Source organism: Culex quinquefasciatus, chromosome 2, assembly GCF_015732765.1.
Source record: "Culex quinquefasciatus strain JHB chromosome 2, VPISU_Cqui_1.0_pri_paternal, whole genome shotgun sequence".
Taxonomy (NCBI): Eukaryota; Metazoa; Arthropoda; class Insecta; order Diptera; family Culicidae; genus Culex; species Culex quinquefasciatus.
Genome location: NC_051862.1, coordinates 107240333 through 107255503, shown reverse-complemented (window position 1 = coordinate 107255503; position 15171 = coordinate 107240333). Strand labels below are relative to the sequence as shown.

At 45.7% G+C, this 15171-nt stretch overlaps 1 protein-coding gene across 1 annotated transcript; it reads left to right on the top strand.

Annotated features, from left to right (window-relative positions):
- The first annotated feature begins 11323 nt into the window (after positions 1 to 11323).
- Positions 11324 to 14458, top strand: LOC119766181 (uncharacterized protein K02A2.6-like). Its single transcript, XM_038250612.1, has one exon. The coding sequence runs from the start codon at positions 11324 to 11326 to the stop codon at positions 14456 to 14458; it is 3135 nt and encodes a 1044-aa protein (XP_038106540.1).
- The last annotated feature ends 713 nt before the right edge of the window (positions 14459 to 15171 follow it).

The window sequence follows — 15171 nt, the reverse complement described above, 5'->3', positions numbered from 1 at the left end:
GTAGGTTAGTCGGATTAGCAGGTGCATTGTTGGCTGGAGTGTGTGTTGTCTGATTCGTGTTCTGTGGTCTAGGTTGTTGTCGCTGTACTGAGGTCGTCGCGGTCGGTCTCGACTGCTGTTGTGGAACGGAGGATCTCATCTGATCGTTGTGCAGCATCGAGTGGTGTTTCTGGTGACAGTGGTGGCAAGTTCCTCCTTCGCACGTCCGCGGGTAATGTCCAGGCTTCAGGCAGTTTCTGCACAGCTTGTTTCTCGAAACAGCGTCGTTGCGCTCCGAGATCGTCATCTTCTGAAACTTGAAGCACCGGAACGGGGTGTGCCACGGGCCGCTGCAAAACTGACACTGGTTGCTGCTCCGCACAGCAGTGTGGCAGACCGCTGTCTTCGGAGGGCGCTGTTCCGACGATTTCGCTTTCGCTCGTTTGATCGACTGAAGAACCGAACAGTGGCCGCGCAGGTACTCCAGTAGAGCCTTGTAGGTTGGGACTTCCTTGCTGTTGTGGTGGGTCTCCCAATTCCTAAGCGTGGACGAGTCCAGCTTTGAGCACAGGACGTGCGCCATAACCGTACTCCAGTTGGCATTATTTTCACCCGTCTTGTCCAACATCTGCAGATTTTTCTCAAACTCACCGAGCAGGTGGCTGAGACCGTCGTACGACTCCTTGGTCAGCGGTTCCAGATCCAGAATGACATCGAGGTGGGCTTTCACGATCAGCTTCTTGTTTCCGTACTCCTCCTCCAGCGCGGACCACGCGACGGAGTAGTTTTCTTCCGACAGATCGATGCCACTAATCTCCAACAACGCAGGACCAGAAAGAGACGATTGAAGATAGGTGAACTTGTCCATCGATGTCAGCTTCGAGTTCCGGTGGATGAGACTTTTGAAGGTGTCACGGAAGGTCACCCACTCGCGCAGATTTCCGCTGAAGTTCGGCAGATGAATGTCAGGCAGCTTGACGCGCAACGGAAACGAGGTATCCGCATCACCAACACTTGGAACTGTCTGCGCGACGTCCTTGACCGGCCGCTTCGCAATCAGCATCGCCTTGATTTTGCAGAATTTGTTGTCGAACTCCTGCACCACCTGTAGATTGGCCTCTTCACGGTGTGACACGACCTCCTGCTTGACCTTCGGCTCCGCATTCGCGAACTTGGCCGCATCCTTTTCTTCCAGCAGCAACTCGAGCTTCGTTCGTAGATACGTGAACTCCTGATACACGTCGTTCAGCATTCCGAGTCGAACTTCCAGCTGGCACTCGTGTTCTTCCGCCTTGTAGTGCTCGACGAACTGATTCAGCACCTCCAGTTTGTTCAGCAGGATCTCCTGCTTCTTCCGCAAAGTCTGCAGATCGCCCATCGTGACCACTGATCGCCAACTGAATAACATCCACTTTCACTTTCAGATTCACCGGAAACAGACAGATCGACTCGACGTTCCACGACGCGATCGCGCAAGACAGATTGCGAACTGTACGACCCAGTATTGACAGCAGCGACAGGGGAATCGACCAGGGAATTCCAGAGGACCAGACAGAACAACACAACACTCATGCAACCTGACCAGACTAATAAAAACTCTCGTGCAATTTTATTTTCAAAAGCCACTTTATTTCGATCCGCAAAGAGCCAAATTAACCGAGCCACCGTACTACGTGCAAATACTCTCCTGAATCTGCTTCGAAATCCGCCAAATCCGTCCCGAAATCTCCAGGCGCCAATCAATCACCGACTCCAACGATGACGTCAGCCAACCGGTTGAGATGGTGACGTCGCGACGCTTGCCAAAGCGCGCGCACACCGTGAGTTCCGCGATGGCGAAATCTTCTTCACCGCACTGCACTGGTCGTCACTGCCTTTGTTCGGCTGCTTTTCAATGCACTATTGTGCCACTGTTCAGCTCCGAATTTTTGGAATTTTTTCCGCACTTTTTAGCACTTTTTCACGGATTTCCGTGCACTTTTTGTCCGTTGGTTCACGCGCACCAAAACTGTCCAGGCGCGCTTTTGCACCGTTCACTTCAGGCCGCTCTTCGCGAGCCGGCCTACACTTCGCACTGAACTGTCCGTTTCGCGAAGTGTCCCGAACCTGGCCATACCGGATCCTTCGGATCCGGTTCGAAGGACCAAATGTTCGCGCGTGTGGTCGGTTCGGGGATTTCGGACACTAATCATAAACCGTTTAGCACTGATTAAAACAATTTATTGCGCGAACAGAAACTACACAATTTATTTTTAAACGCGTAGCTGTCTGGCGTAGTCAACGGTTTATTTAAGACTATACTCTAAAAGGGACAGTACATGAGAAGCGAGCCGGGGAGAGATCTAAAAGAGCGAGGATCACCTCTGCTCACTCTGCTCACTTCAGGGACAAACAGGGACGGAAAAACATTTATTTGTGGATCACATTTAGGCTGGTAGAATTTGGAATTTGATCTCTCGCGCGATCAGGAAGTTTCTTATATTTTCGGCAGATTAAAATATTTTGTATGGAAAGAAAAATCATCGTGATCATAGGGCTGCGAAAAACTTCCACTGTTTTCTTTTAAGCTTGTTTGATAGTATACAAAAGTGGAAAAAACAGTTCCCATAATCGATGAATTGTCTAAGTGTATTGTTCTTCCTGAAATCTATACTTGACTAAGTTAAAAAAAAGTCTTATATTTTTTCTAGAATAGTTAAAATCCCAGTCTTGAGTTTTGTATGATACCATTTAAAAAAAACTAGAAATAAATTTCAATTACAATATCCCTATTTAAAAAATTACTGAATAATAACAGATGACAATTCATGGAGGAACTAATTTATCGAAATTTGTATTCTCTCACACACACTATGATAATATGATATCTATTGTTAATCACATATTATTATTATTACACTCGTTATTACATTTAATTTTATATCTTTAAAAAATATCGAAATATATCTTGGAAATTATAATAAACATGCCAGGAACGCAGCGCAGCGGATAGCAAACGGAAACGACGACGACGACAAAAGTCCAAGCAGAGAAACAGCGCGCGCTTGTAGGTAAACAGGCAGGCAGGCAGACAGGCGAGCAAGCTTGTGAGAGAGTTTGTACCTGAGAGAGAGCACGTGCGTGTACGAATTGGAATTAAACATCGTTGTTAGGTAGCCCCTTACAGCTAGCCGCGCAAAAATGGTCAGTTTTGGGCGTTAATAACTTCGCGGGAAAAAATCCTAAAAATATGGTGTCTTCGGGAAAGTTGTTCTAAATTTAATGAAGGTTCTACATTTGAGAAATGGTAAGAATCGGATAATTATGGCGCCTTCCACAGGTAAAAAAGTAAAACAGTTGCTTTTCTCCATACATTTTGACGATTTTTCCCATACAAACTTTAAGCGATTGGAGGGAGGGGTTCCCGTGGTCAGAATGAGCTCAAATTTGGAATTTAGCCTAGTTATGGGTCAATCTTTGATTTCAGGGGGTAGCCCCAAAAAAGTCCGGATTTGGACCACCCTAATAAGTATTGTAATATGATGCCTAAAGTATATTGTAATGATTTTTAATAAAATGTGACAACTTTCAAAATTACCAAAAGATATCTGTGGTAGGTTTTGTAATTACCTTGACATTATTATTTTTGTAACTTCAAACTTTAAAATGCTCGAGATTGTTCATCTACACGTCCTTAAAGTGCCCCATACTTAAAATAAATGAAATTTTGTTTCATTTTCGAAAACTTACCCGAGAAATTGACAAATTGTCGAACAGTCAAAATGTCAAAATGTCAAATTGTCAAAATGGCAAAATGTCAAAATGTCAAAAGAAGTGGGAAATGCTTCCATGCACGGACAGGTGAGAAATCACGCGCAATCTACGAGAGGGAAACCCGCAAGAAATATTCGAGCGTTTTCAACCACTTTTACACCAACACATGTATACTTTGTTTTCTTGTATTAGTGAACTCATTCATCTTATAGTTTGTTGATGTATTAGTGCGAGTAGCTTGCTTTTGCGCCTGTATGAGTGAGATGTGCCCATGCCCAAAAATGGGTGTATCCCATTTGGCATAATGCCATTTGGCATAATGCCGTTTGGCATAACGCCGTTTGGCATAATGCCGTTTGGCATAATGGACGTTTGGCATAAGGGTCATTTGGCATAATGGCCATTTGGCATAATGGTCATTTGGCATAATGATGTTAAAATTTCAAAATAAAGTTAATATTGGAATTGCTTTAAGAAGACCATATTAGGTTGTGATAACTGCCGGCGAAAGCTGATTTTTTTCTTTCCTTAACGGTGCACATCAACCAGAGCTCTTGCACCCAGATTTTTGTTACAGACATTTTAGTATCTTCAAAACTACAGCTACTATCAAAATATTTTTTTATTCATCCCCTAAAGTACTGTCCACAAAGTAATTTACAACAAAGTTTGATTAATTTTACAATCCCGTTATTGCAGGATTGGGTCCGTAAGTTTGACAATTTTGGAATAAGAATACAACAACTTCCTTCGTTGCTGTGCACCCTTAAGATTTTTTTTATTTTAAAACTGCTGGCTATGGGTGCCCAGAACTTGAAACGTTTGTTCAAAACGTTGCTCCACATGCTGAATATTGTTCCCAGGGCTATTTTAAGCCATTGACCCCTAGATTGAGCCAAAAATGTTCGACATTTATGAAGGTTAATACTTCCTTTAAAGAAAGGGACACTTCTAAGCTTGCGACAACTGCACAGAATCAAAGTTGAATTTTGGAAAGTTGAAAATTTGGTTGGTTGAACATCACCTCTTTTTTGAGAAATATTACCTAATTTTTTTTTAAACATGTGAACCTGATGAATATTTATCAGAAACTGATGAATATTCACCAATTTCTGATGTAAAATTAATCTTTTTTTTTACTCAAAATCTGGCACCATTTCCTGATGAATATTACCATCATTTATTTTCTGTGTGCTAAAAAATGTTGAATTTTCTTCATTAAACAGGGGAAAATGCGCTTCAGTTGTGGTCACAACTCAAGCGAGTTTTCCCTTCTTTTCAAAAAATATTCACCCATATCAGCAGTCAAGAGAGTTTTCTCTTCTTTAAAGAAGGGAAAATTCAACTCATGTTAGTAGTTATCTCAAATCAAAGAAAGTTTTTACTTCTTTGAAGAAATGTAAATTCAACTTGTGTCAGCAGTTATCATAAGTCAAGAAAATTTTCCCTTTTTAATGGAGAGAAAATTCAAACATATAGGGATAATTCAACTCGTGTTGGTAGTTATCACAAGTAAAGAGAATTTTCCATTATTTAAAGAAGGGAAAAAAACTCACTGACTTGTGATGACTACTGACACAAGTGGAATTATTTCTTCTTTAAATTATGGAAAATTATCTTAACTTGTGATTACCACTAACACGAGTTGAATTATCCGATTCTATGACAATTTCCGGAATTCCATTTCCCGGAATGGACGTTTTCCGGAATGGACATTATCCGGAATGGATGTTTTCCGGAATGGACGTTATCCGGAATGGACATTATCCGGAATGGACGTTATCCGGAATGAAATTTCCCGGAATGGACGTTTCCCGGAATGGACATTTCCCGGAAAATTAGTTTTTTTGTATTACCTGATATGAGAATGAATAGAATCTTGCCTACTTGCTAACTTGTGGTTAAGAATTATTTAGTTTGTACCCCGTTGGTTTGACCTAGTCACATTGAAGGAACTCGATATTTTGACAACAATATGAATGATAAATACATGAATGATAAAAAGAAAGTGAAATGTTCGGACACTAACAATAGATGCTAGCGTTGACTATTGAAACAATACTTTATCAACCATCACGAGATGTAACAATGTAGATCGATAGATATTAGACAAACACTGGATGTTTTGAACATTCTTTCAATGTGTTGTTATTTAAGAATTTTCCCTTCTTTTGTCAATCATTTTACTTATGTGACTGAATTCTACCAAATTTTACTATAAAGCAGAATGATTATTTTCAAAGAAGGGAAACCCTCAAGAAAATAAAAAGCTTTTCAAAAAAACAATGTGTAATGTGGCCTGTCAAGAAAATAAATAGCTTGAGAAGAATGAAAATCCTCAAGGAAGACATTATTCATTGATTTTCTGAAAAGCTATTTATTTTCTAGAGGTTTTCCCTTCTTTGAAACTAATCATTCTGCTTTATAATAAAATTCGGTAGAATTTAGTCACAAAAGTCAACTGATTAACACAAGAAGGGAAATGTCTTAAACGAAATTCCATCACATCGATTAAAGATCGTGTATTTTTAAAGAAGGGAAAACCTCAAGAAAATACTAATTATACTTTGATCTTCTGATAGCTTTTTTTTCTTGAGATTTTCCCTTCTTTAAAAATACACGATCTTTCATCAAAGTAATGGGATTTAATGTAAGAATTTTCCCTTCTTTTGTTAATTCTACTAAATTTCAACTAGTTTTTTGATAAGGAACTCTGCACTATAAAGAAGAATGTTTTTTTTTAAGCAGGGAAATCCTCTAGAAAAAAAAGCTTTCAGAATATCAATGTATAATGTGTATTTTCTTGAAGGTTTCCCTTCTTTAAAAAATACACGATGTGATGGAATTTTGTGTAAGAGATTTTCCTTCTTGTGTTAATCAGTTGATTTTTGTGACTAAATTCTACCAAATTTTATTATAAAGCAGAATGTTTATTTTCAAAGAAGGGAAATCCCTCTAGAAAATAAACAGCTTTTCAGAAAATCAATTTATAATGTGTACTTCCTTGAGGTTTTTCATGCTTTAAAAATACACTCAAGCTATTTATTTTCTTGAGGTTTTCCCTTCTTTGAAAATAATCATCCTGTTTTATAGTAAAATTTGGTAGAACTTAGTCACAATAGTTAACTGATTAACACAAGAAGGGAAATCTCTTACGCGAAATCCCATCACATTGATAAAAGATCGTGTATTGTTAAAGAAGGGAAAACCTCAAGAAAATACACATTATATATTGATTTTCTGAAAAGCTTTTCATTTTCTAGAGGTTTTCCCTTTTTTTTAAATAAACATTTTGCTTTATAGTAAATAAAAATTAAATAAATTGTTCGCTCTACAGCATTGCCTTGGCGATCTCGATTGCGAGATTTCTACTCGAAACTAGGTGTCCGAAGGCTAGATTGTTGAGGCAATTGCAAACCTCGTTTTACACCTGAGCTTCCATCCACCCCGGGATTCAAACTGACGACTTTTGGATTGTGAGTTCAACTGCCTACCAGCGACTAAACCGAGACAGAACCCAGAGAGACGACTCTTACACATGGACTGAGCTATCGATCTAACCTCTAGGTTAGACCGGGGCCAACATTTACTTCCCCGTCCGACGGAAGGCATGATCAGACAAATCTCGTCTCGAAAAATGCCACCACCGGGACCGTCTAGAATCGAACCCAGGCCGACTGGGTGAAAAGCAACTTCGATTGCCCCTACACCACGGTTCCCGGACTCTGCTTTATAATGCAGAAGCCTTTAATGAAAAACTAGGTAAAATTTAGTTGAATTAACAAGAGAAGGGAAAACCTAAAAAAAAGTACACATTATACATTAAATTTCTGAAAAGCTTTTTATTTTCTTGAGGTTTGCCCTTCTTTGAATACCAATTAAAAATTAGTAGAATTTATTCACAAACGTCAACTGACTAACAAAAGAAGGGCAAATTCTTACATAGCAACACATTGAAAGAATGTTAAAAACATCTAGTCTAATATCTATCGATCTACATTGTTACATCTCGTGGTGGTTGATAAAGTATTGTTTCAATAGTCAACGCTTGCTTCTATTGTTAAAGTCCGAACATTTCACTTTCTTTTTATCATTCATGTATTTATCATTCATATTGTTGTCAAAATATCGAGTTCCTTCAATGTGACTAGGTCAAACCGACGGGGTACAAACTAAATAATTCTTAACCACAAGTAAGCGAGTAGGCATGATTCCATACATTCTCATATCAGGTAATACAAAAAAAACTCATTTTCCGGGAAATGTCCATTCCGGGAAACGTCCATTCCGGGAAATTTCATTCCGGATAACGTCCATTCCGGATAATGTCCATTCCGGATAACGTCCATTCCGGAAAACATCCATTCCGGATAATGTCCATTCCGGAAAACGTCCATTCCGGGAAATGGAATTCCGGAAATTGTCATAGAATCGAATTATCCCTATATGTTTGAATTTTCTCTCCATTAAAGAAGGGAAAATTTACTTGACTGCTGACACAAGTTGAATTTGACGGAATTTGCCGTCCAGAACGCACAGCGGATTACCGCGAATCGGACCGGAATCGAGGAAAGAAAAGAACACGCGATTTACTTTAGCGAACGAACTTTTATTTAGCGAGCAAAACACAACTTGCAACCGCACGCGTCAACTGGTTTGGCGGGAATGAGCTGTCACAACCACCAAGGCTCGGCTAGCAAGGTTAGCACAATAACGGCACACCAAGGTGGTGTAAAGAAGGTGAACACTGCACATTTCAACACTCCCCCTCAGGGTGAGCCTCCTCTCACAGCCACAGCCTTTGAATGCACCGCTTAAAGGTGCTCCACTTCCGTCCTTTCAGCTCCTCCATGCGGCCTGCAGTCTCCTCGACTGCGCTCACCGCGATCCCGACAGCGTGCTTCACCTCGTAGTCGTCCAGGTAGCGCGGTCTTGCTCCCAGATTCGACCTTCCCGAGCGTCGAAGGCTTAGTCTCGGTCCGCCTTCGTCTCCTTCTGCTTCGAAGAACTCTTCGTCGTCACTTTCGCTGGCATCTTTTTCATCTTCTTCGTCTCCAGCCACGTTGTCTCCGACTTCTTCTTCCTTGAACTCTTCCTTCACAACGATCGGCTTCAACTGGATCTCTTCCGCTGGTTCCGACGAAGGCCACTCCACCGTTGTTGTGCCGTCGCCGAGTTCCAAGAATCTGGCGTCACGGCTAACGGTGACCTTGTCCGTCTCCAGGTCGACAAACCGGTAGGCTTTTCGGTCCAAGGCGTACCCGACGAAGATCAGCTCCTTTTCCGGCACGTTGACATACGCTCTACTGCCGAACACTCGGAGGTGTTCCAGGTCTGGCTTCTGTCCCCACCAGAGCTCGTAGGGCGTGTTCTGATCCGGTACAATCGGCATACTGTTCTGGAGGTACGTGGCCGTGAGCATGGCCTCACCCCAGAATCGCATGTCCAGTTCCGCGTCTCTCAGCATGCAGGTAGCAATTTCAATCAGCGACTTGGTCTTCCATTCAGCGACGCCGTTCCACACTTTGGTGAACTGAGGCTGGATCGCTTCCACCTTGTAGAAGTTCCGGAGTTCTGTGTTGTTGAACACTCCCCCTCCATCCGACCTCACCACTCGCGGCTTGCGCCCAAACTGGCTTTCGACCCACCGGACGTACTCCTTGATCCCACTCGCCGCTTCAGCAGGTAGGTGACCGTAAACCTACTGAAGTCATCGACCATCTTCAAGACGAATCGATTTCCGCTCGGCGTGACGGTGCGCATCGGCCCACAAACGCTAGCGTGCACCACGTCTAGCAATTGTTTCGACTTCCGGCCGAGCACAGGAGGTAAATTGGTTGACTTACCCTCCTCGCAGCACTCACACACCAGCCGCTGTCCACAGTCCGTCACCTTCATCCCCGTGGCAAGCCCCTCCTTGTAGATCCGCGCTGCCACTGCCCAGTCGTGATGACCGAGCCGTCGGTGCCACTGGTGCTGGCAACCCTCGTTGTGTCGAGCCTCCGCAGCCACCATCGATTTGACCGTCGCTTTCGTCTGGCGCAGGTAGTAGAGTCCTCCGTGACGTCTACCCGTAGCGACCACTTCACCATCGGCACTCACAATCGAACAGCTTTTCTTCTCAAACACAACACTGTAGTTCTTTTCAGCCAACTTCCCGACCGAGAGCAAGTTCGTTGCTAGTCCTGGGACGAACTTCACTTCGCCGATGTCGATCTTCTTCGGCTTTTCCTCGCCGTCAATGCCGTGCACTACCCCGCTTCCTTCACCGCGAATCTCGGTCTGCTTTCCGTTGGCCACTGTAATATGACCACCAGCAAATTCCCGCAGCGACGAGAAAAAGTTCCTGTCGTTGCTCATGTGCGCGCTGGCACCACTGTCAATCACCCAACTCGCAGATCTTCTCACTCCGGTGGTGAGCGCGACGTCCTGTTCGTCGCTTTCAGCGGTCTCGATCTCCGTGCACCCGGCGATTTGAACTTTCAAGGTTCCGGCAGCTGCCGCCGCCGTGCCCTCAATGGACACTGTGGGAACTGAATACGGCCCTGACACACGCGGTAGGCAACGGGGAGAGAGGGGCGAAAGACGAACCGTCAGAGTGAGGGGGACAGTTGAGGCGGGAATACGATCGGAGAATAAAGATCAATAATTGGAGCTCTAATTGAATACGTGTTTTGTTGAACAACTAATCGCAGAGTAGCACAAATTGGCGACGAGGTAAAGTATGAGTTACTGATTCAAGGAAGGGGAATGGAAGAAACACGGATTTCTTTTGTTTTTCTGTGTTGTGGGAAGGTTAAACTAATCCCACTAAAAGTGAGGTTAAGACAATATATCAAGGCAAATCTTGGTCATTAGCCAAAGGTATATTTTTCATTACAGTGGAGGCCACCAGGGTGGACCGTGTCTGAGTTACAACTCATTCGGAAAGCAACCGCAAAGGTGGTTGACAGGACAAGTAGCTACCAGGGTAGCGGAGGATTGAATAGCCACCAAGTTAGGCAAGTCCAGGGACATAGTTCGCAAGGGCGATCGGATCGATAATCGGAACGGAGCACAACCCGCAAGACGGATCTGGAGACGTGGTAAACAAAGAAACGGCAATTTGATAAGTCAATCTAAATTCTAATTGGAGTTTTTTTTTCAATCGCTCTAGAGTATGGACAAGTGGGACATACCACCGTTCAAGTTTAGAACGCTACCAAGGAATGAGATCCGTTCCGAGTGGAACAAGTACAAGCGCCATTTCCAGTACGTAGTGGCGGCAACTGGTGAAAAAGACAAAACTAGAATCAAAAACATCTTCCTGGCGAAAGCCGGTCCGGACTTACAAGAGGTATTCAGTTCAATCCCAGGAGCGGATGTTGAGGGGTCACGGACGGTCGATCCATTTGAGGTCGCAATTCAGGGACTGGACAGCTACTTCGCGCCCAAACAGCACGAATCATTTGAGAGGAACCTCTTCTGGACACTCAGGCCGTCGACCGGAGAGTCGCTCGAAAAGTTCATGATACGTTGCACTGAGCAGGCCAGCAAGTGCAATTTCGGAAGAACGGCGGCTGAAAGCCGCGCGATCAGTGTCATAGACAAAATGATACTCTTTGCCCCCAGCGACCTGAAAGAGAAATTGCTACAAGTGGAGGACCTGAACATCGACGAAGCCGCGAAGATCATTAGCTCACATGAATCGATTAAACTACAAGCCCAAGTGATGGGCCAGGCTCAGCTAGAGGACATGGATGCGACCGCAGGTGTCAACAAGATCCATCACCGACCGCACCGTGGGCCACCACCGAAATGCACCCGCTGTGGTTACACAGATCATGCGAGAACGGATCGTAACTGTCCGGCTCGGAACAGACAGTGCTCAAAATGCGGAGCGAATGGACATTTCGCGGTCATGTGCCTCACGGGGCCGAAACGAAAGTTCAGAGATGAAGCCGGCCCGAGCAAGCGCTGGAAGACAGAGCGGATCCGAGAAGTTAGGACTGACGAGAGCAAACCACCTGAGAGCTTCATTTTCAACATCGGAGATCAAAATGAAATGATCTGGCTGAGAGTGGGTGGAGTTTTGCTTCATGTTTTGGTTGATTCAGGATGCAAGAAAAATATCGTCGACGAGAGCTCTTGGAAGTACCTCAAAGCGAACGGTGTCCAAGTCACCAACCAACAAGTGAACTGCGAAGAAATTTTCTTGCCGTACGGATCCCAAGCTAAACCGCTGACGACCCTGGGTAAATTTGATGCGATCGTTACGATTGATGACGGCGGGCGGAAGATCGAGGAAACGGCGACGTTTTACGTTATCAAAGAAGGTCAACAGTGCCTACTTGGCCGTGTCACAGCAACAAGTCTGGGAGTGCTACGAATCGGACTGCCGAGTACGCATGGCATCAACGCAATTGAACCGAAAGAAAAACACGCTTTTCCGAAGATCAGCGGGGTACAGGTGGAAATTCCGATCGACGACTCAGTGACACCCATCTGCCAACACCCACGTCGGCCGCCCATCGCCCTGCAATCTCGGATCGAGGACAAAATAAACGCACTACTGGCCAGCGACATCATCGAACCAGTCGAAGAGGGTTGTCAGTGGGTCTCGCCGCTGGTAACAGTCGTCAAGGACAACGGGGATCTTCGATTGTGTGTCGACATGCGCAGGGCGAATACGGCAATACTGCGGGAACGACACATCATGCCAACCATCGAAGATTTCCTCCCAAGATTCACGACCGCAAAGTACTTCAGTCGCCTCGATGTCAAAGAAGCGTTCCATCAGGTGGAGCTCAAAGAGGAGAGCAGGTACATAACCACGTTCATCACTCACGTGGGGCTTTTTCGGTACAAGCGGCTCATGTACGGAATCGTGATCGCATCTGAAGTATTCCAACGCATCATGGAGCAGATTCTGTGTCCCTACAGCAAAAACGTGGTCAACTATATCGACGACATTCTCATTTTTGGTTCGACCGAAAAGGAACACGACGACGTTCTGCGGGCAGTGTTGAACACACTGCACGATCGCGGAATCCTTCTGAACCAAGAAAAGTGCTTGTTCAAAGCTTGCAAGCTCCAGTTTCTTGGCCACGAGATTTCTTCGGAAGGCGTTGAACCGTGTGGAAGTAAAGTGGAAGCCCTGCAGAACTTCCGGGCACCGTCGACGCCAGAGGAAGTCCGGAGTTTTTTGGGATTGGTAACATACATTGGCCGCTTCCTCCCGGACCTCGCAACGGTTACCGCTCCACTTCGCCAGCTGACACATTCCGGGGTTAAATTCGTTTGGGGCAAGGAGCAACAGGAAGCCTTCCTGCGTCTGAAGGATATGATCTCGAACGTGAAATTGCTCTACTTTTTTGACAACTCGCTGCGGACAAGGGTAATCGCGGACGCGTCGCCGGTCGCTCTGGGCGCGGTTTTGATCCAGTTCGGCGACGAAACAGACGACTCCCCGCGACCAATTGCTTATGCAAGCAAGAGCCTGACCGAAACCGAGCGCAGATATTGTCAAACCGAAAAAGAAGCGCTCGCACTGGTCTGGAGTGTGGAGAGGTTCACCGTGTATCTGATCGGCCGAAGTTTTGAATTAGAAACCGATCACAAACCCCTGGAAGCGATTTTCCAACCTACCTCCAGACCATGTGCCAGAATCGAGCGTTGGCTGCTTCGACTCCAATCATTCAGGTTCCACGTCAAGTATCGGAAGGGCGCGGGAAATATTGCCGATCCGCTGTCGCGTCTAGTTCAGCACTCCTCATCCGAGAACTTCGACACTGACAATCAGTTCATGATACTTGCTGTATGCCAGTCAGTCGCAGTCGACATCCATGAACTCGATCAAGCTACCAAGTCGGACTCGGTACTAGAAGCAGTCAAACAGTGCATCCGCACCGGAAACTGGGACCCGCCGGAGGCCAAACCGTTCCATCCTTTCAGAAGCGAGATGTGCGTGTTGGACGATCTGCTTGTTCGACACGATAAGCTGGTTGTTCCTGATAAACTGAGGGCAAGGATGCTGGATTTGGCTCACGAAGGTCACCCGGGTGAGTCTGTTATGAAACGTCGGCTCAGAGACCGAGTATGGTGGCCGGGAATCGACCGAGACGTCACGCGTCGGGTTGTCTCGTGCGATGGTTGTCGATTGGTTGGACTGCCCAATAGACCGAAGCCCATGTGTCGTCGGCCTCTTCCGTGTAAGCCATGGGTTGACATAGCTATAGACTTTCTGGGACCGCTGCCATGTGGAGTGTACCTGCTGGTCGTCATCGATTATTACAGTCGATATAAGGAAGTAGAACTGATGACGAGGATAACTGCGAAGGAAACGGTGCAAAGACTCGACAAGATCTTTACACGACTGGGGTACCCACAAACGATAACGCTGGACAACGCCAAGCAGTTCGTCGGAATAGAAATCCAAGAGTACTGCAAAACGCACGGCATCTACCTGAATCATTCGGCTCCGTATTGGCCACAGGAGAACGGACTAGTGGAGAAGCAGAACCGATCGTTCCTGAAGAGGTTGAAGATCAGCCACGCTCTGAACAGAGACTGGAAGCAGGATCTACGGGAGTATCTGGTCATGTATTACACTACACCGCACTCGACCACCGGCAAGACACCAACCGAGATGCTGTATGGCCGGACCATCCGGTCGAAGATTCCGGCGCTCAGTGACATCGAGGAGCTCCGTCAAACACTGAAGAAGCCGATCGGGACCGCATTCTGAAACAAAAAGGGAAGGAGAATGAAGATGCCCGACGCAAAGCTCGGGAGTCATCCATCGGGACCGGAGACACTGTTCTTATGCAGAATCTTCTACCTGGTAACAAGCTATCTACAACGTTCAACCCGACGGAGTACGTAGTGCTGGCGCGCGACGGACCTCGTGCAACGATCCGCGACCCGAACAGCGGCAAATCTTTCGAGCGAAACGTTGCGCACCTTAAGAGGATAGAAAAACCAGCCGCTGATGAGGTGTCCACAAGCGAAGGCGCTGCCATGGAGGGTCCCGCGTGGTCTCAAGCTGAAAACAACGGCAACGCCAGCCGCAGCGACGAAACCCAAGGAATCGAGGATCACGAGGACGTTGAACCGGAGCAACCAAAGAAGCCAAGACGATCTTTGAAAAGGCCAGCCAGATTCGCCGATTACGTTTCTTCGTGAAAAAAGGGGAGATGTGGGAACTGAATACGTCCCTGACACACGCGGTAGGCAACGGGGAGAGAGGGGCGGAAGACGAACCGTCAGAGTGAGGGGGACAGTTGAGGCGGGAATACGATCGGAGAATAAAGATCAATAATTGGAGCTCTAATTGAATACGTGTTTTATTGAACAACTAATCGCAGAGTAGCACAGACACCGTCGCCGTCTTCCCAGCGATCTTCTTCTCCGTGTTCCTGGCAGCATCCTTCTCACCATCGCTCTCGCTTTTCCGCCGCA